Source organism: Thunnus maccoyii, chromosome 6 (genome assembly GCF_910596095.1).
Source record: "Thunnus maccoyii chromosome 6, fThuMac1.1, whole genome shotgun sequence".
Taxonomy (NCBI): Eukaryota; Metazoa; Chordata; class Actinopteri; order Scombriformes; family Scombridae; genus Thunnus; species Thunnus maccoyii.
In genome coordinates, this window is record NC_056538.1 from 12377815 (window position 1) to 12403337 (window position 25523).

At 40.9% G+C, this 25523-nt stretch overlaps 2 protein-coding genes across 2 annotated transcripts in view; both read left to right on the plus strand.

Moving 5' to 3' along the window:
• The first annotated feature begins 63 nt into the window (after window positions 1-63).
• pdcd10a (programmed cell death 10a) lies at window positions 64-7924 on the plus strand. Its single transcript, XM_042414773.1, has 8 exons — window positions 64-444; window positions 2937-3130; window positions 4496-4549; window positions 4743-4860; window positions 5516-5642; window positions 6729-6807; window positions 6908-6990; window positions 7457-7924. Exons 2-8 carry the CDS (start codon window positions 3041-3043, stop codon window positions 7536-7538), a joined length of 633 nt encoding a protein of 210 aa, XP_042270707.1. The 5' UTR covers window positions 64-444; window positions 2937-3040; the 3' UTR covers window positions 7539-7924.
• Window positions 7925-10900: 2976 nt separating this feature from the next.
• Window positions 10901-25523, plus strand: part of LOC121898855 (WD repeat-containing protein 49-like) — a 40679-nt gene continuing 26056 nt past the window's right edge. Inside the window, exons 1-12 of the mRNA XM_042414317.1 lie at window positions 10901-11186; window positions 11532-11600; window positions 13785-13880; window positions 14119-14427; window positions 15733-15906; window positions 16453-16536; window positions 16646-16738; window positions 16901-17072; window positions 19748-19915; window positions 20367-20515; window positions 21210-21443; window positions 24380-24544. Of these exons, the coding sequence (XP_042270251.1) occupies window positions 13812-13880; window positions 14119-14427; window positions 15733-15906; window positions 16453-16536; window positions 16646-16738; window positions 16901-17072; window positions 19748-19915; window positions 20367-20515; window positions 21210-21443; window positions 24380-24544 (1617 nt within the window). The 5' untranslated portion in view covers window positions 10901-11186; window positions 11532-11600; window positions 13785-13811. The remainder of the gene's footprint in view (window positions 11187-11531; window positions 11601-13784; window positions 13881-14118; window positions 14428-15732; window positions 15907-16452; window positions 16537-16645; window positions 16739-16900; window positions 17073-19747; window positions 19916-20366; window positions 20516-21209; window positions 21444-24379; window positions 24545-25523) is intronic.

A 25523-nucleotide genomic window follows, 5' to 3' on the forward strand; every position in this document is an offset into this window, starting at 1 on the left:
GTTTGGGATTTGAAGTCTATTCTGACGGCCAATGCGATAACAAAGCATTGAGCAGACACGCCGAAAGAACTACAAACAGCCTCTCTGCGATACTAACGGACAGCACTCAACACCGCCCACACCGGCTCTCTCGGCTACAGTTTTGTCAGGCAGCAAACTTCCTGAATGAGACACAAACCCACAACAAGAAAGGCAGAGTATCCTGTATAAGCAAATATCTACCTGCTGTCGTCTTATCTCTTATTTTACCGCTTATTTATCACCGGATAATTAGCGATATAGCCGCGCTTGTTCGCTAAGGACGGACTTGTTCACCTGCTCTAAGCGGCTAATCTGATGTTAGCAGGCTAAACGTTACCTAAGTTAGATATTGGTCGCTTTTCAACATTACCCATCTCCGTCACAGCGGCTTGTCTTCTCTTCCGTGACAACATCTCACCGCAGGTTCGTGTCAAACTCTTATTCATTGGTATTATAGCCTACTGTCAGTCAGTTAGCGCTAAGTGACAAACTTGTTGGGACGCTGGGGTTCATGTCGACACCATCTCACATCACTGTCAGCTGTCTACTGCTGCAAAGACTTGTGTATTAATGAAGATGGAAAAGGAGTCACAGCTTATGATGTGGTTGACCCAGTTGTCAAATAGGAAACTGAAGTCAGTGACCTTGCTCACACTTATCTTAGTGTCCTGCCAAAGAGCGCACCATAAAATGTAAAGAAGAGGCTCGATAATTTGGTTCAAAGATTAACACCACAGCAAAATTATGGTGCTCTGCCAGTAAATGTGCTCTCACACTGGGTTATGGCAGTATTCTTTTTAGTGTAATTTACTTCATGTTGATGCAAGGGCCCCTGTTACAGAGCTCTAAGTGACCTGATGGTTTTAATGAGCCAGACACAGAAATTCAAAACTGCCATTTGACATTGTGGCTGGTCAGTGCTTTTTCAAAAACTTTTGCAGCCTACTTTGTCCAGAAAGAATTTTAATGGTCTGCACAAATGATTCAAGAGATAGATTACCACACCTTTGTACTGACATAAAAAGCAGGAAAAGCTTGTTATATAAAATTACCGTTCAGGTGTGTCATTAAGGTTTACCAGTAAGCCAGCATACACAAGACCATAAACCAGGCACACATCACCACATCTAAATATAGTGGAGAAATCATGATTTTTTTTCATGATGTCCACCATGGGAAAGTCCATTATCTATACTTAGATGCTTAGTTAGGAGATCTGGGTCATATACGCAGAAAGTTAATACCCCTGCCCTCCACTTTACTGTCTTCACAGTTGCTCCATCTATAGACGAAACCTTGGCCTATCTTAAACAGATCTTTAGACATTAGTGTAATTTATTGAAGACTGACTAAACCCTAATTGATCCATAATGGTTTTGACACAAGCCTAATTGACTTCATGTGCTGGAGTTACCAAAAATAGCACTAATTGACTTTCCATGCTTATCACCAGTTGTCCCTTATTCAGAATCTGGAGGACAATTCTGTTTTTCTCTGCACAGGAAATATCTTTGCTAAATGTTATTGCTCATTTCTCCACTTTTTTGATTGCTGAGGCAAAAACCCTGTCTCAATTGAATATAAATTCGAGGACCTTCACCTATGTAGACCATTTGAGTCGGGTTGCTAGGAAACACCGTAGGTCTGTTTATTTTTGTCGACTTTCTAGGATTATGAAACCAGTAGAGGACACTATCCCAAAAGTAATGAAGCACTGTCTGACTGCCACTGAACCTGACTGTGTTTAAATTAACGGTGTTGTTTTGCCATTGTTTCCAACATTATACTATTGGTCTCTGATGTGATTGTATATTGCATCTTTGTGGCTATAAAAGGAATGTAATTATGTCAGTTGTTGTCTCCTAGTCGTAGCTGTTTTCAAATGCTTGCACCTGTATGAAGACATTGACCTCTAATAATCCTAGTTAGCTATTAATACAAGAAATCGCTTCCACACTGGACCTATTTATAACTTATGCTTTACAATAGTGGGTATCAAAGGGCAAATGAAGCTTTTAATGAACTAAAAGGCCAATGAACTTCAAGTCAGCGTCAGGTGATTCACTGCAATCCTGAAAATAAATAGCACATGAACAATGAATTGGTATGTAAATAAGTGTCCCTGCCCTTGATGAATTAATCTGTTGCATCTGATGAGCGGAGTGGAGAATGACGACACAGCAAACAATGTCTGAGGAAGAACTGGTCTTGGAGGTGTCAGATGCAGATGGGTGTGTGTGACAAGAAATGACAGACACACACAGGCCAGTGAAAGAGATCCTCCCTATTTTTAAGCAGCAGGATTCACAAGCTTGCTGCTTATGATGCAAATGAGGTGAAGAATCACTGAATATGTATGCCAAGGTGCTTTATTTATCACACTGATATTTTCACTGCAGCAGTAATATTGGAGAGGGTGTTCCTTATTCAGGTATGAGTCATGCCGGTTTTGTCACCATTGCACCCAGCGGAATAGTAAAGAACGTGCTTTGGTGATGTTATGTGATTATTATGTGTGCTGACAGATAGGTTTTCTGGGAAGTCATACACATGGGATTTTATGACATTTAATGGGAAGGAATAGAGCCGGTGCATTGTTGGAATCATTATACAAATGTATTTTATGAATTTATTCCATCTTTTATTAACCACATTTTCCTCTCTTTTCAATACAAGAACATTTGAATACCTCACATTCAAATGGTTAAACTGACACCTCATTGCAGCCATGGTGCAATTTTACATTACCTTTTTGTGAATTCCCAACTCAGTTATTTCCATTCACCACCATCTATCTCTCCCTGCTTGTTCACCTGTCCTGCCTTCTTCTTCTTCTTCTTCTTCTTCTTCTTCTTCTTCTTCTTCTTCTTCTTCTTCTTCTTCTTCTTCTTCCTCTTCTTCTTCTTCTTCTTCAGGTCCTTGTCTGCTCCCATTCTGTCAGTCTCCTTGAGTGATTGAATGCGGTGAAACTGGCATCAGTGGACAAGCGCACACGTAACGGGCCATTGATTGGTCAAGGATGACCATGGAGGACATGAAGAATGAAGCCGACACTTCCTCAAGAGTCTCTATGGCTCTCTACACCGTGATGTATCCTGTCTTTAACCAGGTAAAGAATACAGAATATCAGTTGAAGTAAAAAAAAAAAAAAAAACAGGAACTGAATAAACAAGGGTAATAAGGATGACACTGAAAGTAAATATTCAGGTCAAGCAGACAAAGGTTGTAATGTGGCTTTAGTGATAATGTTTGATGGACAGTGCTTAAGATTTTGTGCAAGGTTCAGTGAAGGTTTATGATGTACCAGAAAAGGAACAAGGAAAGAGTAGAAGGGTAATTTTGAATTCACAAGGAAGAAGGACTAAAAGAAGAAGAGTGATATATACAGTAGTTTAATAGCAATATGACGTGATCAGAGTATAATTAAGTGATAAACATGTTATTCTGTGTAACTGCTAATATGTGGAGGGTATATATGTCTACAGTATGATGTATCTGTATTTATATGTGACTGTGTGCTCCAATGTTATATTTGTTCTGCAGTCCTGATGAGATACATGTTGTGTGCAGTTGATCTTTATCCTTCATGTATGTTCATTTCATTTACACATCCCAGTATATTCACCAGTACTTAAAAGAAAAAGTTTTTTGGTGACAGAAATGTACAAATACAAAACAAATGACATGACAAAGAAAATCAATAGAGGATACTTTTGAAAACAACACAGTGGGCCTCATTTATCAAATCAACACACACACACACACACACAAAACATTACACATCAGTTTGTACTGTTCAGTTTAACACCTTCATCTGTGCTCTTTATGTTTAGGGAAAGTATGACTTTATTGAATTGTACTGCAGAGTACAGGAACATGGTTTGAAAGTCTGACAAACACTATAAATTTGACAGCTATGAAAACAATTTTCATGGGTGTCATGGGTTTGGGGTGGTGACCGTATAACCGCAGCGTCACTCCCCATCCCTCTCTCCCTTCATTTCTTGTCTGTCTCTACTGTCCACTCCAATAAAGAAGCAAAATGCCAAAAAGTGTTTAAATGCAATTTCCACAAACTATAGCCAAAGGCCTTTTACTTCTGACTAATCTTTGTGGTTTTTTTTACTGTATGTTATATTCCTTCTGTGAACCTTAATAGGAAAGAAACTTTAATTCAAACCAACACATGTGAGTGCATGGTGTGCAAACTAGCAGGCAGAACTATGAGGCAGAGGTAATTACACACTGTAATACCAGAATATCAGCTCAGAGGAATACAGGAACACAGATGGGTGGACTCAACACAGCTTTCACAGTACAATAACACAATGTCCTCCTTTGATATCGCAGGATGTCTGACTTGTATGTACTGTCTGCAGAATTACATTTCAGGGCGGAAGAGAGGCCACGATAAGAGCTAAGCCGTGTGTGTGTGTGTGTGTGTGTGTGTTTGTGTTTGTGTTATAACTTGCAGTTGGAGGAAGTCAACTTATCAGCAGCGCAGACATTGAGGGCAGCCTTTATAAAGGTAAAAAAAAAAGTTTCTTTTGTTAGTTTGTTTACATTTTATGAAATGAGCTGCCATCTTTCTTGTAAAAACTGTGCCCAAACCTTTACTTTTTAAATCATTTGGACTAGCAACCCTCTATCGATGTGTAGATAAGAACACAGAGGCGGACTGTGATTACTATCAGTGCAATTGTATGTTTTTGTGGCTCAAGGCAGAAAAGGAGAACCCAGGGCTGACCCAGGACATTGTTATGAAAATACTGGAGAAGAAGAATTTAAATATCAACTATTATGAGTCTCTACTTCGCATGGCCGCAGAAGACGTGGAAGGTAGGATGATGTATACCACCAACTAAGTCAATAACCAAAAAAAAAAAGTATATGCCAACATTACAATTTTGGAAGTTCACCCTTTTACTTGCTGTCTTCTGGAGGCAGGACAGGGACTGTGTTGTTCAAGGACACTTTAACATACTGGATGTTTACCAACTTCTCTTGGCTCTGGTTCCTGTGATGCCACAGCCTGTGTTTTGGTCATATTACATGAGTCCAATTATCCACTAGGGGGAGCTGTTTCTCCACAAATCAACTCTTGTTCCTGTTCTCAAATGTTCTTTCGTTTCTGTCTGTAATTGAATTCCTTGTGCCGTGTACAGTGATTGATGGTAGTAATGAATTCACACAGGCATACACACACACACACACACACTCTAAGATGAATTTTAACTTTACCTCCTGCATGGCTCATGCACCTTCACCAAACAAACTTAACACTGTCACTGAAATGGGTGTGTACCCACATGCATACTTGATCCTGTATCCATTTTATACATCCACACTGTACACATGCATTTTATCACACATGCTCCCATTATTAAATGCTTCTTGTCAGTGTCCCCTGTAGCTATTTGCATGTGCATTGATGTGCCTGTCGCCGAGGAGTTAAGAGATCTGTATTTTTCTCTTCGTCTTGGTGTTTTTTCAGAGTTCATGATTGACAGGCGAGAGCCGGAGTTCCAGGAGCTGAATGAGAGGGCCCGAGCTCTGAAACACATCCTCAGCACCATACCAGATGAGATCAATGACAGAGTAGGCTTCCTACAGACCATCAAGTAAGACAGCTCCGTGTGTGTGTGTGTGTGTGTGTGTGTGTGTGTAATGTACACCAGGTTTAATTCTATATTAAAGTTTTAGTGAAACTTCTTGCACTCATTTTGAATACATTGCCAGAAAACATCTCAGCCAGTTATTCCAGTGGGTGATAAACTCTTTTTCTGTAATTGTTAATTGTTTGATGCAATGTGTGTTTATGATACAGACACTCATTATATCAAACAAACAATTTTGGTTCATTTCTGGGCTCAAGTAACTGTGTTTATATGCAATATGTGTGCAAAATGGTAAAAAACTGTAATTGCTGTTGATAATTATGCTTTTTAAAAGGGATGCTTGATTATATATATCCAGAATGTGTTTGACAGTCAGTGCACTTTTTCTCCCAATGGTTCAGCTATGTTTATAAAATCAGTGTTTATGGTGAATGGGACATTTTCCAAGTTATATTTTAAATAGCAACACAGGATAAAGTGCTGTCAAGTGTCAAAAGTATGTGTTACAAATTATTCTTAACTCAAAGGTCCACTTGCTAGCTTTTTCAGGGCTTTCAACTGCACCTTCCCATTCTTCATCAACCATTGGAACTGGCTCAGGTGTCATGACCTACCATAAATGTATATATCAAATCATTAAAACATGCGACAAACATTCGTACAGTAAATGCTGATTTAGGCATTTTATTGTATGTCATTGAATAGTCATTGCAAGACTGTTTACATAAACACACAATCACACTGAAGAGAGAAAAACAAAGACGTTTCATTCTCTTGGCCCACTTTGCCATTATTTTGATCAAATTCAATACTCTTAGTGAGTCACTGCTTAAGTTACTTACCCAGCGGAGGGCTTAGAAATGAAATCTATTCAAAGGGAATGCTGAAAAATTAAATTTACAAAGCGGCAGATTTCAAGTGCATACGAGGGGAGAAAAAGCTGAAGGTGAAATCCGTGTTTGTGGGAAAAAGGGAACGAGCAGGATCAAAGAACTTTTAGTTTCAGGGTATCACTGTCTGATGAAAACCGACAGATTTTGAAATATATTGTTTTTTTAACATGCTGTTATTTGTGTGCGTCATACACAGAGACATTGCCAGTGCCATAAAGGAGCTGCTAGACACAGTTAATACAGTCTTCAGGAAATACCAGTATCAGAATAAACGGGTAAGTAGATAGATGAAGAAGAAAAAAAAAAACACATACACACAAACACAGTTCCTTTGAAATAAGTGGAGCTGAAAAGCTGTCTGTATTTATTGGTTAGGCACTGGAACAGCAGAAGAAAGAGTTTGTGAAATACTCCAAGAGCTTCAGCGACACTCTCAAAATTTTCTTCAAAGATGGAAAGTATGACACTTTTTCTAGTTTATTCTCTGTTTTAGGAGTTTTCTCTGTTTGTTTTTCCTTTTTATTTTCCTCTGTAGCTTCCTTTTCTGTCTCCTCACTCACTTGTTCAATGTAACCTCTTCATTTTTACATGCACGCACAGTTATCAACACATTTTATAGCTGTACATGCACATGCCAGCACACACACACACACACACACACACACACACACACACACACTGTCACCACCATGTAAACGGTTGTCGTTTGATCACAGGCCCGCTTCTATCAAATCCACCATTGCTGAATAATTCCCTTGACCCATTTCCTGTGAATTCATGCTGGCTTGTTTTCTCTGAAGCCTGACATTCTCCATTCCAGCCAGATCAAAGTGTTTCCTGGATCAATCCTGATATTGTTGCCATGGTTTCTTTGCTGTATGATTGACATGTGTGTCCTTGTGTCTCTGTCACGGTTGTTTCCAGAGTGATAAAAGTGTTTGTCAGCGCCAACCAGCTCATCCACCAAACCAACATGATACTGCAGGCCTTCAAGACTGTGGTGTAGAAGCCAGAGAAGATGACGCACAGAGACAAGACGTCTTTATTAGAGAATACATGAAATGAGGCTTTGTAATTTGCAAAGACATTTTTATTATTTTGGGCTGTATAATTTATAATTCTGTGGCTTTGAGGGGAGATCAGGTGGTTTGAGGTTCAAAGCAAATCAGGTTGACAGTAATTGCCAGGGATTTTTAACTCTCTTTAATGTTGTTCTTTTTATCAGATTCTTAAGTCGATATTTCTTCATTCCTTTATATATTTCTCCTTCTCTGTTCATTTCTGTGAAGGTCTGAAGAAATATTCAGAAAATGTGATTATTTCCCATGTCCTTAAAAGTTCTGTGATTGCAAAAGTCTTAAAAAATACAATGATGAAGAAGTTCCAAACACATTTTCTGTACTTCCAGTCTCATTTTGATGTTATTTCTTGATGTAAAACATATTGATTTATACAGTGGTATCATCTACTTGGCAGCGTATCAGTGAATCTCACACTAAACTTTCATCTGATCTAATCTGAAATCAAGGTCTGAAGAAAGTTTGGAAATTTGAAATGGAGGTAGTCTGTCTACTTTCTTTGTCCTTTGCCCTTTCTTGTCTTAACCTACTGCTTCATACTGTAAAACTCGAGCCATCCGGGTGAGCATGAACTCACCAGCTTTGTTGATTTTCTTTTTACTTAAGTCTTAAACCTGCAGTGCGGAACTGTTACAGATAAATGAGCGTCCGTTATATTCAAGCCCTTGCCAAACGAGTTCACACAATGCTGATTAAGCCTATCAGCGCCAGATAACTCTCTCTGTATTTCACACTAAACAGAGTTTTTAAATCTTGTGTCGGTGGTGACATTCCCACGCTGGCCAGATGAATGCATACTGTACATGTTCTATGGACAGAGCAAGCACACCAGAGGCTTACTTTGGCTGAGCAGCTAACTTCCGATTAGCCCTCTGCTAGTTTGAATGATGATCAAACCATTTAATTGTACGGCTCTTCTAGACTTTGCAAATATTATCGGACCGAATGGATCAAATTCTGATAGTGAAATGGGTCATTTCGGGGGGTTGTGTGATGCTCAAAACATTTTATCCACCATTTCACAGCCACAACAGTAGCAACAGAGTAGGCTACGGCGGAGCTTATGACATTAGCATGTGTCGACAGTGTTTTTGTAATTACCCTCACTGCCAGAAGGAGGAGACCTGCACTCCAGCTTTAACATTAGAAAATCTGCTATACAAAAGAACACGCTGCTTTTTATTATATGCGATTATCATGTAGGCTAACGAAATGTTCAGTTAATGGTCTGATCCAAAATGACTTATAACGATAATATGTACTGTGTATGTGTGTGTCAAGTTTTTTTTGCCTGCGTTTGTAGTTCCCAAACTTTTTTGGCTCATGACTCCTTAAAATGAAGCAATATCTACTTGTGACTTGTGAATGTTGAATAGTTCAACCAAAGAGGTTTCTTTTTCTTATCTGACTGTTTAATTTGAAGGATTTTTATAGGAAAAAGGGAAAAAATATATATGTATTTACATTGATTTATGTATTTACACTGCACTGTACTCACAGAAGATCCGCTTTTATTTCATTATTTGTGGGTGGATTTTTTTTTCTTTTTCCCATGTAAAAGTAGCATAGATGAGCACTGATGGTATGACATCACACTGATACATACATGTACTGTATATTTACAGCAAAGCTTTTGTGGTTTTTGATCAGAAAGTATTGTTCAGAAATCCTGCAGTGTCAACAATAAAAAAGATCAGGTTTTGATGTCTGTCACTCTGTGTCAATGAGAAGTCTGTCATAGGCTCCGGTTTGTACCACTGTCTCACACAGGCGAGTGATGGGGCACAGCTGCAATCGTAGACCCACCCAAGTCTTCAAAAACAAGTTGGCTTAAAGAGTACCTTCAAACCACATTTGTATGTGGTTGAAAGTCATTCTGACAATGAAGGAAATCGCAAACAAGTAGACCGACTAGGTGAGTATAACGGTACTTCATCACAGTGAGTACAGTGCTGACCATCTCTAACATTCAAGGGTCTCTAAGAGTGGATATTTTTTTTGTAAGTGCTACCCTGGCAGACATGAATACAGGACAATACAACCTTAAACTGATGGTTAGCAACTTATTTTAAAGTTTATCCAGACTAGAAGAACTTTTAAGCAGCAAAAGTTTAAATTTAGATGAGTTTACACAAATTTGACTGTGAATCTGAAAGTTTGACTGCAATGGACATGACAACTTTCCTTCAACCAAATGTAAAATAATGGGAATTGAAACTCCTCTAGAAGTCTTAAACAAGAGTTGGGAAGAGTTTGAAAAAGATTTTCAAAAGTGGGTCTCTTCAGATTTGCTTTGTTGTATGAGTGTTTCATTTCCACTTAGTTGCCCTTCCATTCTCTTTCTTCGACTGCATCTCTTTCCTCCCAGTATGATCCGCACCAGTTTTTTCCCATTCCAGCAACTTCATTCTTCTCCCTGTATAATAGTGGATTTTCCATGGTGGATTTGTGGTGGACTATTTTGGGCTCTGTGCTGGCTCCTACATGCACCGCTGTAATCCAATTGTGATAGTGTTAATTTTTAAAGCTTTATTATTGAAATTGCTGAGACCTAATTTTCTGATCCTGTCACCGTTGACGACCACTGTAATCAGCTAATTCAGGTTATTCCAGGCCATTAAGTCACACACAGGGATTGGTCGTGGTCACTGAAGCAGCAGCAGGGAGGGAGGAAAGAGATAATATCTGTGTTGAATGTACAGCTTTTGTGTGCGTTCATGCTTACAATAATACAGGTGATACATTTGTTTTAGTTTAACAAATCCCTAACAGACTTTTTCCTCTTTTGCTGTGTGCGTGCACCTACAAGTGACCCACAGGATCTCCTCTCAAAGGCATTTGAATGGTACTATAAAGCTCTAGCAATGTGTGTTTTATTTTTGTTCTGGTCCAGGTTCACACCAGTTTTTTTTTTGTTTCAATGCATGAACACTTTTATGAGTGGCAGTGGAATACTAATGTTCTTGTGAATTGTGTTGCTGTAGCTATGGTGTGTTTTGTGTGCTTTCACAGGTTGTATATCTGTGTAGGGGGTAATTGTACCTCTCACAGATTATCTTCTCTCCAGTGCCTAATCTGTGAATAGAAGAAACACACACATTGTGTTATATACAGGCGATAGGGCCAGGACTCACAAACACAACTCTTTTTGACTACTTGGTTGCCAGGAAACTTAGCCTGAGTCTTTGAGAGTGAGGCATAATAAAAGAAAAGAATTGTGCTTTTGTGTGTGTGTGTGTGTGGCTTCTGCCACTGTCTGGGCTTCTGGGGGCAGTTAGTTAACTCTCAGTGGGTGTGTGTGGTGCAGCCAGGGCTGTTAGCGTTGATTGCTTCTCAGACATTGCTGGCTTACAGAAACCTCTGGACACAAAGCTCGGACTCCTGCAATCAGCTGAATCTCCCACTGACAAGACCCGGCCAAGGCCAAGGCGGACTAACCCAAGGTTGAGGATTGTTTGAAATGTCATACATTTAAAAAAGAAGTAGTGTGTTTCACCACCTCGAGGCATGGGGAGTCTGGGACAGTTTGCTGTGTACACCTATTGTGGGCTGAGGAGATGAAATTGGATGTCTTGGTAAGTCTGAATTTGTCATTAACTGTGTGTCCAGCTCTACTATTTGGACTCCATGATTAAAACTAGCTTGACTGAAGTGTGTGTGTGTGTGTGTGTGTGTGTGTGTGTGTGTGTGTGTGTGTGTGTGTGTGTGTGTGTGTGTGTGTGTGTGTGTGTGTGTGTGTGTGTGTGTGTGTGTGTGTGTGTGTACAGTCCTGGCAACTTAGAGCTAACTTGACAGTGATGTTGCCAAGCGTAGAGCCTGTCATTAGGCAGCTATAACTTGGTGCTGAGATGTTTTTTTTGGGCAGTTTGACAGCAGTGGATGATCTGTACAACTCTAATAAATCTCAAACTGAAATCCAGCAGTGACAGTTTTAAGAGGGTTTACTGAAGACCTGAAGGGGCCATCAAGGAAGAAGAGAGGCAACACTGGTAAGTGGGTTTTGTTTGACAACAGATATGACAGCACTGAACTGCATGTTTTATAGTTCAATTCATTATATAACAGTCTTATACATTTTTACTCACAGTAAAACTGCAGAAGAGGTTGCAATCAAGCTAACAGATGTTATATTGAAGGTCACATCCTGGCTTAAGCAATGTTGATTACAGTTGAACATGTTGAAAACCTTGGCTTCAAAACCCACATAAAAAGGGTCGGTAATAAAGTAAAGTTTGGTTTGGCAAATTTCAGGTTTACCAGAAACTTCCAATCAACTGAGGCAGCTAAGATATACTTCTACTCAATGCTTTCCTCCCACATCACCTCTTGTCTGATAAGTTGGTCTAACACACACTCTTCCGCTTTAAAACCACTGGAATCTTTATACAAACAAGCACTTAAAACTTTAGACAAGATGCCATTCAGTTTTCATCATTGTCATATTCTAAAGGAGCATAATCTGCTTAGCTGGGAAAACATCATCAAATACAAAAATGTCTGCCTAGTTTGTAAGGTTATGCATGGTTTAGCTCCTCCTCCTCCTCTGTCTGGCTTCATCAACTTCAAATCTACTGCAAACAGAACTACTAGAGGTGCAGGGGGGCTGCACATACCCCATCAGAAAATCTGCATTTACCCAGGCTGTCTTTTCCTTCAGAGCACCACATTAATGGAATTCGGTGCCACAATCAATTAGAGACTCTCCATCTTATTATTCATTTGAGTGTAATGTTAAGAAATGTCAACAGTGATGCTGTTTTTATCCACCTTTAACATGACTGTAGTCACGCTTTACCTGTATCATCTGCTATTGGATTTTGTTTAACTGTATTGTATATGCTCTTAATCACAGCTTAGTATGTTTTTAACTGTTGTACATATTGTATTTATTGTATTATTTATATTATTCTAGGATGTGTAACAACATCAGGCAAAGGGACTGACTTTTGGCTAACTCATGTATGTTTACATTTGTTTGAATGTTGATTAATGTACACGGTCCCTTTTCAATAAAAAATAAATTAATTCAAGAGTAAATTAAATTAAAAGTCAATCTTAGATATATTCTACTTTTGCTCAAACAGCAGTGTGTGTGACGCATAAACTCAAAATACTGTTTGTGTGAATTTTATAAAACTGCACTTGTGTAATCTCATAAAGACTGACGCCAGCTGCTTGCCACAAAACAAGTCAGGATGTAGTTGATTAAAAGGGATCACGCCATTAAAAAAACAAAACATGAACAATATTGTCCCCAAGGTTTCATCATTCTTTCCATTAATTAGTGTAGCATAAACATATCTGTTGCAATCTACTACTTGTTGCCAGTGGTGTAATTAAAAAAGTGGATCAACTACCATTTCAAGATCATGCTGCAGTTTATCAGCACTGTAAAAGAAAAAAGACAACAGCTTCTGCAAAGCATTGATTTTTTTGGCTTTCATTACAGACCCTGTCATCTAAATCTCAGCTCAGTTTGATGCCACTTCCACTGAATTTGTCTCATGAACATTTATGTCAGGCTAAAAATGAAACAGAGGCTGTTATTCTTTCCTCTGCTGCCCTTTGTACTGTTGTGGAGAAGACATTTTCATCATCTCACATGTCACACTTAGACCTCAAAAGTGCTTTTAATCATTACAAAGGCTAATTTAACAAATACTACCTCTTATTCTCACTATTATTCATGCTGCTCATCTGCCTTACTTCAGTATTTTATTTCACATTGCCTGACATTTCAGTGACTTGACATGCTTTGGAAACCTGCCGCTGCCTCAAACCATTTCTGAGACATGATTTGGGGACCCATTCACCCACCTTTGAAAACCCCTGAGCTGCGGGAAATTTCTACTGAAAATGAAAGACCTTTACACACTGTTCAACACAGACATGTTTGGCTAGAGTGAAAAGAGCCAACAAAAGAACTCCACCGCTGCCTTGACTCCACCGTATGATTATGGTGACATGACAACCTGCTGTGAAACAGATATGGAAGGTTACTAAGGGATTACTCAAGCCGGGAACATCTCGTTTTTTTCTGTTTTTTTTTTTTGTCACGTAACACCTAGAAATGCGGGGGAATCTATTATTTGACTGTGAGTCTTTAGCAGAGACCCACATACACACTCTTTACCTTCCTGACCTTGTCTGGTATGATGGTGATTGATTGACAGGTCTGAGCTGTAACCATGGGAACGAGGATGGAGGTGGCACAGCTTGAGAGCAGGATGAACACTGAAGACTATAGAAAGCTACAGAGCCTTTTCCTGGTGAGTCTTTGTCTGTTTTTTCAACAGCTTATTAATAGTCTCACATTGCAACCCTTTTAATTCACGTGGGCAACAATTAAAGAAGTGTGTTATAATTCACACTGTACCTCTCTCTTTACCAGTATCTCATAATAACACACCTCCAAGTCTCATGAGAAATGCTCCAGAAACCCAAGAACAGTCTGCAGTACATTGTGTTCATCAGTGTGTAGACATATTGTGTTGGATCTTGATACAGGACACCTCAGGCGAATCACGGTCCTTGTCCAGAACTGAATTCATTGATCTGGCTTGTACATCAGTTGGTCGTGGCTCCAAGGAAGAATATGGCCTCCTGTTTGACAGCGTGGTAGTCACTCAAGAGCACCGTGGCCTCCTTTTGGACAGCGATGCCGTGAAGGAAGAAGGACGTGTCGACTGGGGAGGGCTGTGCTCTTTTCTTTTACTGGAGCTTTCTGATAAAGTGAAGAACACCAGAACTAGTAACGTGCCTTGCTGGAAGCCACCACGCACTTTGACCTGTCCACATCGAGACCCGGTACAAAAGGTAAATGGTCACTGACCTCTAAGAGAGTTAAGAATCAGAGATCAGTTTAGTATGAGGGTTAAAACATGTTGTCCATTTTAAACATATGATCTGTTGCAGCGTGTTATCTGAAAAACATTTTGACATTGACTGTCTGGAGAATCCAAAACTCTGCTGACCGGATGAAATTCCACATTATTAAACATTGTGTTAGGAAACGTTGGAAAGTATTAGGCTCTTGCTCATCAAAATGGCACACCTCTTTCGAGATAAATGCCTCTGGACTCCTTTAAGTTTAACATCTATCAATTAATATGTAAATGAAGCGGCCGGTATAAAGTGCCTACTGCTGTGGATAAAGTGATGGCTCACCATTTTAATCTTTCAATCCTGAGAATGTCAAAATGTCAGAGTGTTGTGTCAGTTGTTTTCCAAACGGCAGGTTGGTTCTGACCCCTACAGATCGGCCTTAAAGAGACAGACAGACTGCTGTCACTTTGACCAGTAGAGTCTAACCTCTGTCCGTAACACTTATTAAAGTGACAATTGACAATGCATCAAATGAATATGTATAACACAAAAGGCGTCATTCATAGTGACAAACCCACATACAATTACCACCCAACTGTGCAGTTCCTCTCAGCTCTATGGAGCTTTTTAGTGTCTTTCAGCTCATTGAGTTGGTTTCACTGTCTGCAACTTTACTGCTTTGGTTCAGTCTCTCTGCTCTCAATTTTTTTAGCTGCAGCCGTTTCAGCGAAAAGCTCTGAAGCACCCACTGATGCTACCTGCCCAGCGTTTGGTACAAAATGTATTTTTCCAGAAAGAGTTTTTTTTTAACATCAGTCTCACTGAAAAGTTGAAACATGATTCTGGGATTTCCATATTGTAGGAAAGGAAATACAGGATATCTGAAATATTTTAAATTTATCTTAAAGGCTGTGACCTCAATTTTACTCATGAAGGTTACATTAAAATGTTACACATTGCCTACGAAAAGCACTGAAGCTGTCCTGAAGGTCAATTTTGCAATAGTGTGAGATCAGTAGAGGGGTTTCTGTTATTTTGCCAAGTCTCTATGCTTGTCTAGGTCAAAGTATGTTGCTGTTGGTGCCCTGGTAGCCTGTTGGTTAAGATGCATACCACGCAATCGCGACATCCACAGTTCAGTTCCAGCTGTGGACCTGTGTTGTGTGTCACACCCTTCTCTCTACTCACGTTTCTTGTCTTTCTACACTTTCGACTTTAAAATAAAGGAGAAAAATATCCCCCAAAATAATCTTAGATGGGATGTTGTTGTTTTGTAATGTCCTCTGATCTCCCCAGGTGTTGTACCTTCAGAGTTCAGGTCAGTACCTGACGGTGAGTAAAGGAGGAACTGTGGGGCTGTGGGCTGGAGAGGACGTGTCTCTTCTGCACACACATCGACTGCAAAACAGCACAGTCAGACCCAAAGACCTCTGGGTCACAGATGTGGTGCTGCTGCCCAACGTGCACAAGGTGATCACTTTTAGAAAGTCACATAATAATAGATCAGTCAGTCAAATAATTGATTGGTATCCTGGTTATGTGGACACATTCATAATGCACATCCTGTAGCATAGTTTACACACTTGAGAAAATATTATTCATGGAAATAAATATAGAACTAAATAATTGATAGGAAGTCTGAATTATTGGTACAGATATTGTACTGCACAGAGCACACAAGGTAAACAAGCACTCAATCAATTAATTATTGATCTGTAGTTTTGGTTAATGGCATTGCAGATACATGAAGCAGTTGCATAATGTTTAGAAAATAAACATTCATTTTTCAGTAATGATACCATCAATTATTGATCAATACTGTTAATTAGCATTCTTTAATCTTCAGATTAGTGGGTGACAGATGTGATACTGTTGTTGTATAACACACATGGAGATATTCCAGTCTTGCACCAATTGTCAGTCAAAAATATTGTTAAATCATTAATATATCATAATAGTGAGATTTCTGTCTGTACAGTATGTCTCTCTGTTTCATTCCCTTTTCCTTGTTCTCAGGTAGCTGTGTCATTCACAAGTAAGGAGGTGTGTTTTTATGACATACTGTCTAAACCGGACTTCAGCTGCAAGTATAAACTTCAGGTGAGAGCAAACAAATCATCTCCCGAAAAAGAATAACACTGTATCTAGTAATAATAGAAAAAGTAAATATTCTCTTAATGGACATGGAGTATATTTCTCTCCTCTCTAGGGTTTGAAGTTTACTCCCTGGTGTCTCGACTACTGGGTGGATCTCTCTCACCCAGACCAGGCTGTCCTCACTATAGGAGACACTGGAGGACAGGTGATACACAGATAGAAAAACAAAAGCAATAACATACAATATATAGAGTGGGGAGGAAGAGAATCAGGGGGGAGGCAGAACACAGTCAAGAGTGTGTTTATCCATGCCATTGCTCCATGACTGTGTGCTTGTGCATGTGTGTGTGTGTGTGCGTTTTCCCAGGTCAGTGCTTTATATTTCACCTCAGCTCAGATCTCTCTGTTTGAGAGACTCAGTCTGCGGACGAACTCGGAGTCAGCAGACATCATCCTATGGGATGAGCTGGTTAAAGGAAAACATCGCTCCTGTTACACAGTGACACACCGGGCACATGAGCCAGCCTGGGTTAGAAAAGGTAGGAAATACAAGCACACACATGGACACGTAAGATTTCCATGGTTCCAGTGTCTTGTCTCAGTCAGCATCCATCTACTGTTTCATATTGTATGTAAATGAAGGGGCCAGTGGAAAGACATCACAATAGTAACAACATGTCAAAATATGTGAAAGCTGGTATTACCCAGCTGTTAAATTAAATCATTGGACCAAAATCCTGCTGTTTTTCTGTCATGCTAAAAGTTAAATGCATTTACCTGGAGCCTCGTGTCTAAAATAGCAACAGCAACTTAAAAGCCAGGAAGCATGAAAATCTCCCGCTCACATGACAGAGAGAGAAAAAAATGAGAGAAAACACTCTGCGTGTCACACTTTCACCTTGACACCTGTGATGAGAGCACCTGTCTGAGCTTGCTTGCTCACTTTTTCAGTATCACTACAATGACGGCCTATGCAACACCGTGGAAAGGCTTGGGTGTGTCTCTGTCACTGATGCACACACACACACACACGCACTGAGTCCTGAGTCATCCACTTTATAGTCTTACATAGCCAGGCCTTTGACTATTGGCGTAAAGTTTGAGCTTGAGGTCTGGCCTCCTGAGACTCCCCTCTTCAGCTCAGCCTGTGTGACAAAGAGGTCGCTTAGTTGTATCTCGATTACATCATTCGGCTGGAGTCCCTCTGAAGAGTCATTGGGCTGTTTGATAATGATTCAGCAGAGGCAGCGCTCTGAGACTAGCCTCGCTGAAAGGGGAGATCCTGATAAAGGGGCAAAAACAAGAATAAAGCACATATAAATAAGCACAACAAACGGGAAAACAAAGGGAAAACAAGAAAAGGGGAAACAGGGGAGACAATGCCAAAACATTAAAAAGCGTTGGGTAATTGAAATTTTTCAGGCAGTGTGTGTGTGTGCATGTGAAACACTAAGAGAAAATGTCTGTTAAGGCTCGCTGTGTGTGTATGTGTGTGCCTCTGTGGTGTTTTGAGAGTGTGAGAAAAGAAGGGAGGGAGCGAGCGCGAGTGTGTATGTGTGATTGCATACCTCTGGGGTGCTTGTGCTGTTCTTTTGAAGTTGCCCACCCTGCAGTGTGAGGGGGCTGTGTACCATTAGACATGGCTGGTTATCCAGACCTCCAAAACCTTCGAGCTCGTGAGCCACCACAAAGAGGGGAGGGAGGGTGTGAGGGGAACAGAAAGGAAAATTGAGAGGGAATTAGGAGGAAATTGGGATGGACACAGACCCGTAAGGACAAGAAAGGAGACTTGTAGGAAGTGTATGTTTTGTGAGTGAGAAGTGCATTAACATATCCTCACAATGCTGTGATCAAAGAAATGAAAAACAACATTAAGGATAAATGTGAAGGTAACGTAAAACATCCCCATATGTGCAACAATTTGTTGCAGAATGAAAAGGTTTGCTTTGATACAGATATACAGTGACTCCTGCTGTTCCTTTTTAAATTCTAAACTCCTCTGAGCAATAAAAGTAACATTACTGGCTACAACAGGCTAAAGCATTGATGTTACGTGTCTGGGTCTGCATCACAAATAGTTTGATTTATCATTTGTATGTGTCAGTGAAAGAGAGAAGGACTCATTAATCAATGATGAGTCATGCAACGCTGTCTGAAAATCCACTGATCTTTTCATTCGTGAAGCGGAGAAACGATTTGATGTATGAAACGTAATCAGATGTAATTATTTGCCCTAGCTATGCGGCTGATCTTTGACCTGAGACTGTCACATGCCATCTCCCAACCCGCACTTATTTGTGCAGTCTTTGAAAAGCTAAGCTGCCTCTAATAGAGACGTGTGGCATCCAATTTAGATGTTCTCAATCAAAGTTTTAATTGAGATAGATGGTGATGCAAGATCCATCCACTTTCTGTAATACCAGTGAGCAAATCAAACTGGCCTAATTCTATGCTGCGCTGAGCACCTGCGGATTGGTTGGTTTTAATATACAGCAGGGTTGCGGTCAATGCACATTTAGCACAGCACATTTCAGAAAGTGGATGTCCTTTAGAGTTCTGGTGGTGAAAACATTTTAGTATAAGCAGCAATGAGTATCTAATATGAAGAAATGAAATAAAATAAGAAGTGTTTCATCATCAAAATATGTTGCAATGTAGTTTTACACTGAATTTGTTGAAGTTAAACTGAATTCAGCCCATCTTCCAGTAACTTCTGCTGCACTATTAGCTGCTAGTGGGGCTGAAAATGGAATAGAAACTGTGCAGATAACATTTAACGGATGAAGCTTATTTGTTTTCTGTCATATCGAGATGTTTTCTCTACATCGTCACACATTCCCCCATGGTATGTGGAGACATACAGTTGTTTCTGGTGTGTCAAACCACAGGCACCACCATAAATTCACTGTAACAGGTGATATGTTTTTTTCAAAAATAGGTTTCAGTTCTACATTTGAAACCAGCTGTCTCACCAGTACCTGATGTAGTGTTCATATATTACAAGTAATAGATTTACGATTATGATATCTACCAGACAGTAGGAACTACATAAAAGAGAAAAAAAACCCAAAACAGAACCAGAGGTGTTAATTTAATTGCCTAATTGTCTATGTGTATCCTGTATTCTTCCAGTTTCAAATTGAACTGAGTACATTTACAGTCTCTGTCACACCTAATTTACTCTCGCTTTCTGATCCTCTCCTGCCTCCTGCAGTACGTCACCTGGGCTCACTGGAGGCCTTTGTGTCATGCAGCACCAGAGCGCAGAGCAGCATGGTAATTGGCTGGATGGAAAAGGGAAGCAGGAGTCTACGAGTCACTTCTTTCTTTACAAAGAGGGGAGTGTGGGACATGGACTACCACCGTGGACTTAATCTGATAGGTGAGGACAATCGTGTGCTATGGGCCAAAGACTTTACAAAGATGTAAAAATGAATAGCAAGTGTGTTTCATCCTTAACTTGTCATGTCCAGGACTTTACAATCTGTATAAAATATAACACCCTTTATCCTTCAACCCTCAATTTGAATATGAGAAGGGGATGTATTGTATGTGTTATGTGCCTTTGTTGGTTGCTATGGTTAAAAAGACGCTTAAAAATATCAATACAGATGCAGAAGTTCTGTTCAACCAAACAAAATACCTAACAACACTATTCCATGCGCACACAATCAATGACAAGTCATGCAACGCTGACTCGTCATTGATTGACTAGATGCATCAAAACCATCAAATGCCTCATTGAACACTCAATTGGTTGTAGGGGACTGAAAACAGTATGGTTTCCTTTAATTAATTGCAGTTCTAATTCGAGCCAATCTGATTGGTTGTAGCCACAGCAGGTGTGGACCATCAGGTCCTGCTGTGGAACCCTTATGTGACCTCAGAGCCAGTGTGCGTGCTCAGTGGGCATGCAAACCCCATCACCGCTGTTCGCTTTATGCAGACCAAGCAACAACTGCTCAGCTACTCCAAAGATAAGGTAGGAGTGTGTGTCTGTGTGTGTGCAGTGCTCTGCTAGAGAAGATAATGTAATGATAAAGAACCCTATCATTGTAGTATTAATTGTGATACCTTGCTATAATTACTGCCGAGGTAGGGGGCCCAATCAGATAATTGGTAGCCTGTTTCCCACTGTTGCCTTTATAAGAGCTGGTGTTTTTTTTTTTTTTTAAATCAGCATCATTCTTTCAACCCTGCTTTTCTCTGTTGCAAAGAGGATGTTGGTGCTTGTGCTGCCTTTCCTCTCCCTGTTGTAGCACGGTGCATGTTTGCCTTCTCTTTGGTTTTTCTGAAGAGAATGAATATTTTAGAAGTGATTTGTGTTCCATCTGCCTTCTGCTCAAACACCATCTGCCATCACAAGAAGCTCTGAAAGCTTTACCTCAGTTTCCTCTGGAAGAGCTCCTGCACCAGCGACAGTCATCTTGTTTTGTGCTGTAAAGCAATATGGAAAAGTTGTTGTGAATTCTGATTAAGAGGCACTCAGTGCAGAGGCTGCTAGAGCAGACAGTCTTCGTAGAAAAGGTCCTGTTTGTATAGTATTTATGATAATGTCCCAGAACCTGATGTAATAATGATTGCTTTTTATAGTAATAGTTTGTTTTTTGCGCACGTGATCATTCATGCACTCCTCTGCCTTTACAAACATACAAATTCCTCTGCTGTCGTTCCAGGTCCTGTGTCTATGGGATGTGTCCAGTCAGCTGTGCGTTCACCGTCTGGAGGGTGTCTTCCCAAAGACACAGGAGGACACACACACCCTCCTGTTCCTCCACGAGGAGCATCAACTGCTCCTGCTCTCCTTCAACAGCCTACTTCTCTTGCTGGAGACCATGAAGGAGGAGAAGAGGACCAACAGCCATGAGCACCCTGTTACTTGTGTGCTCTATAACAGTCGGTTCAGACAGGTGTGTTGTGACTTCATTTTCCAGAGACGGAGTGGGGGAGATGGACCTAACCTACATATTACAGGAAAATGCAGTATGATAGATGTGTAGTGCTATATGGGCTATGCTATTGTGGTGGTATTAAAGGGGACGTATGCTTTTTGTAATTTTCTGTTATTTTTATACTTTTATGATGTCAGATGTCAATGTTAAACATGGTCAAAGTTCGAAAACTTGAGGTGAACATATGTAAAAATGCTCCCTGGAAGTCAAAAGCCAGGGCCTTGGCCTGCTCTGAACACTTTATTTCAATCAAGCAATCAATCAATTTTTATTTATATAGTGCCAAATCACAACAAAAGTCATCTCAGGGCACTTTTCACACAGAGCAGGTCAAGACCGTACTCTTTAATTTACAGAGACCCAACAATTCCCCCATGAGCAAGCACTTGGCGACAGCGGTAAGGAAAAACTCCCCTTTACGGGTAGAAACCTCAAGCAGTACCTGGCTCTTGGTGGGCGGCTATCTGCTTTGACCAGTTGGGTTCAGAGAGAGAAAGAAAGAGGGAAAGGTGGATGGTGGGGCGGGGGCAGAATAACAACAATCATAACAACAACGACAACAGCAGCAGCCAGGGAAGGATGCCAACAGGACTGTGAAGGACTGCGAAGGCTCGGCCTGGAACCCAGGGTTTCCTGGGAGATGAGAAAGCACAAAAAAAACTCCGGGGAAGAAGCAAAGTTAGTGACATGCATTGATGTTACATGAATGCATACAGATGGAGAGGAGGAGGAGGAGAGAGGAGCTCAGTGCATCATGGGAAGTCCCCCAGCAGTCTAGGCCTATAGCAGTATAACTAGGGGCTGATCCAAGGTGAGCCTGGTCCGCTCTAACTATAAGCTTTATCAAAAAGGAAAGTTTTAAGCCTACTCTTAAACATAGAGAGGGTGTCTATTTGCAATGTTACCTCTACTTTCTCCTTGTGATGACTTCAGATTGTTTCCGTATGCCCACAAATGGCTGTCTGTTCCGTAGCCTTTGTTGCTAAAGTTTTTGCTAGGGTTGTCCACGTTAAACAACGTTAAACAATCAGAACAGAGTGGGCTCATCAGTAGGGGGGCCTTACAGAGACAGGAGCTAAAAGCCTGTTTCAAACAAAGGCTGAACTGAAGGTCTGCATAAAGAAGGAGTTTTATGAACTATAAATCACACAAAGATATATCACTAGAGCCTCGGAACATAAATATAGACCTGCAAATGTGCATGATATGTCCCCTTTAATACTGGTGATACATGTAGTAACTGAACAGAAAACTGATGAACTCTGTACAGTTATAATACAATGATTCAAAGATACATCTTAGGATGCGCTGGACACATCATCAGTGATGATTCCTGAGGTCATTGGGTGTTTTGGGTCTTTCAACATCATACACCCTCGCTCAGGTGACCCAGCCAGGGTTGATCAGACACTGGCTTGTGTCCTAGCAGCATTGGCCCATGGATCACACCTCCTGATCCAAAGCCATCTGGAGGCCCTCTCTGCAGCCTCTGTGGTGGAATTGGTGACTTTCCTTTTTTGCAGCCCCAGTGATGCCAACTGGAGTGTAGACCTTGCACAGTGAATTGCTAGAAAAGCCTCTACACCCCACTTTGATGGGATCACAGTGAGCCCTCCAGCCTCTTCTCTGGCACTGATCCACCAGCTCTTGGTAGTTGGACCACTTCCGCTCATTTGCCTCTTCAATACAGTCCTCTCAGGGAACTGTCAGCTCTACAGGGAGCACCTGCTTTGAAAAGGCTGATGATAGCACCACGTCTGGCCTCATTGAAGTTGTTGTAACATCGTCCGCGAACTTGAGCTTCCTCCTCAAGACAATCTGTAGCTCCCAGTCTGACGCAGAGATAAGCAGACCGGTTGCTAATCTGGGCTGTGACTGATGCTGCTTTCTAGCCCTGACAAAGGGGATGTTCCTCTGGCCACGGACATGTTTGTTGTTGGCCACGGCTTTGGAGATGGCCTCTACAACTGTCTTCAGCACCTGGTTTTGTCGCCAGTGGTAGCAGCCCTCCCCCAGGGCTGTTGGGAAGCTGCTTAGGATGTGCTCAAGTGAGCCTCTTCCGGGGCACAAAGTACAATCACTCTTGCCCCAGATGTGGAGATTTGCTGGGCTAGATAGGAAATCATACACAGCTTGGACCATGAATCTGCTGGGGTTCTGCCTGCCAGATATCAGTCGAAGATATCTTCCTCTCTAGTGCACCCTCCAACCTCCCTGCTGCCACATGCCCACCTTCCTGCTGGTCCTCCTCAACACCTGCCCGCACCTCCTCCAGGACTAGATGGTGTCTGTCCTTGCCATGGGCCTTATCATAGCGGGGTTGTGGGATGACTCCCAACCCTGCCTGTCCTGTTGCCACCATGCCCACCAAAGCCCTGTGTCCCCTCTGAGACAACGGAATTTAAAGAACTAAGTCTGACTAGGGAGGAAAGTATCATGATTTGATACAGTTTGATATAACTGTGACAATACATGGTGAAATTCAGCACAGATTTTATAATGATTTACTCTTTTTGTTTCTACTTGTATGTCATTATTATGTTTTCTTCTCTTTACACCACTGCTAACAAAGCTGACATTAGTTTCCCACACAGTGTAGGAAAACTGCACAAAACAAATAATAGCTAATGCATTCACCCATTGTTGAATACCTTATTTTGAGAAAAAAAATAAAAAATACAGTCCCTCTCTTTTATTCCCCTTTGACAGCAGCATCAGTTGTACATTTCTTCAGTGGTGGCTTGGCACTAAAATAAAGTGAAACAAAGCATGGAAAATGGTTCAGCTTTGTCATTAAAGAATACATCAGTGGAACCTGCATTTTCTCGCCACATAAAATAGATCAAACTCCTTTTGATGATTGATATCCTCTCTCTCCCTCTCTCTTTGCGCAGGTAGTCAGCAGTGACTCTGCCTCCACTGTGATCTGCTGGCTGGCTGACACAGGCCAAAAGGTCAAGCAAATCCGTGGTTGCCACGGCAACGCTGAGATCTCTGCCATGGCCCTAGATGGCACGCAGACCCGGCTGTTTACTGCAGGCACTGACGGAGAGGTCAAAGTATGTGGACAGGCACGCACACACACACACACACACACACACACACACACACAGAAACTTCAGCTGTGAACCATACAGCCACAGGTCAATCCTCATATAGATGCAAAAATATGAAATGCACTGACTGAAATGCAAAGGCTGGGACTACACCTAAAAAAATTAATGCCTCATTACCTTTAGTCATAATTTATGAAAAGGACAAAAGACCCACTGTGTTTCAGCACACAGTGTGCACACAGTTCTTGCCCAGTATAAAAGTTTTAGTGGGCAAAAAGAGCAGAGACTAGGGCTTTTCACACTGCATATTCTTAGCCCTGGGCTATGAGTTGACCCTGGGATGACTTAGCCCCTTTTCACACACACATTGTTAACCCCGGGTTAACCTAAGCCCAGGGCTATATGATTCACACTGCACTTCTACTAGTTCTGGGTTAACACACACGACAAATGTTTACATTCTAGGATGATGTGTGACTACTCCACTGTTTACTTTAGCCCTGTTTCACACTGGCACCTTTTAGCTCCGTGTTTAGTCCATTTTCAGGGGATAACCCCTCAAACTCAGGGCTAACCTTGCTCCGGGAGCAGGGCCAGCAAGCTCTGGGCTAAAGTCGTGGTTAGCCCACTGTGGGATGTGCCAGTGTGAAAGCTTTCTTAGCCTGTAGCTAAAAAGGCTCTAAGATTGATTTTAGCCCTGAGCTAAGTGCAGTGTGAAAAGCTGGTCAGAGAGACAGCATGCTCTATTTGAAAATACATGAAACTTGTTTTATTTAATTTTCAGTGGTTGCACTCTCTGTCTTGCCTTTTGTTTTTAGAGATATACTTATGCATCAGTGGGATAGTGTGTGTTTGTTTTTGTATGTAGAAAGTTAATTTTCTACCTTTCTCTGTCTGTATACCCTCTTTCTGGGGATCCAATACAATATAAGAAATGTAGGTGCAACAGGGTTATTCAGATCAATTTTGGGCTATCAGAAAT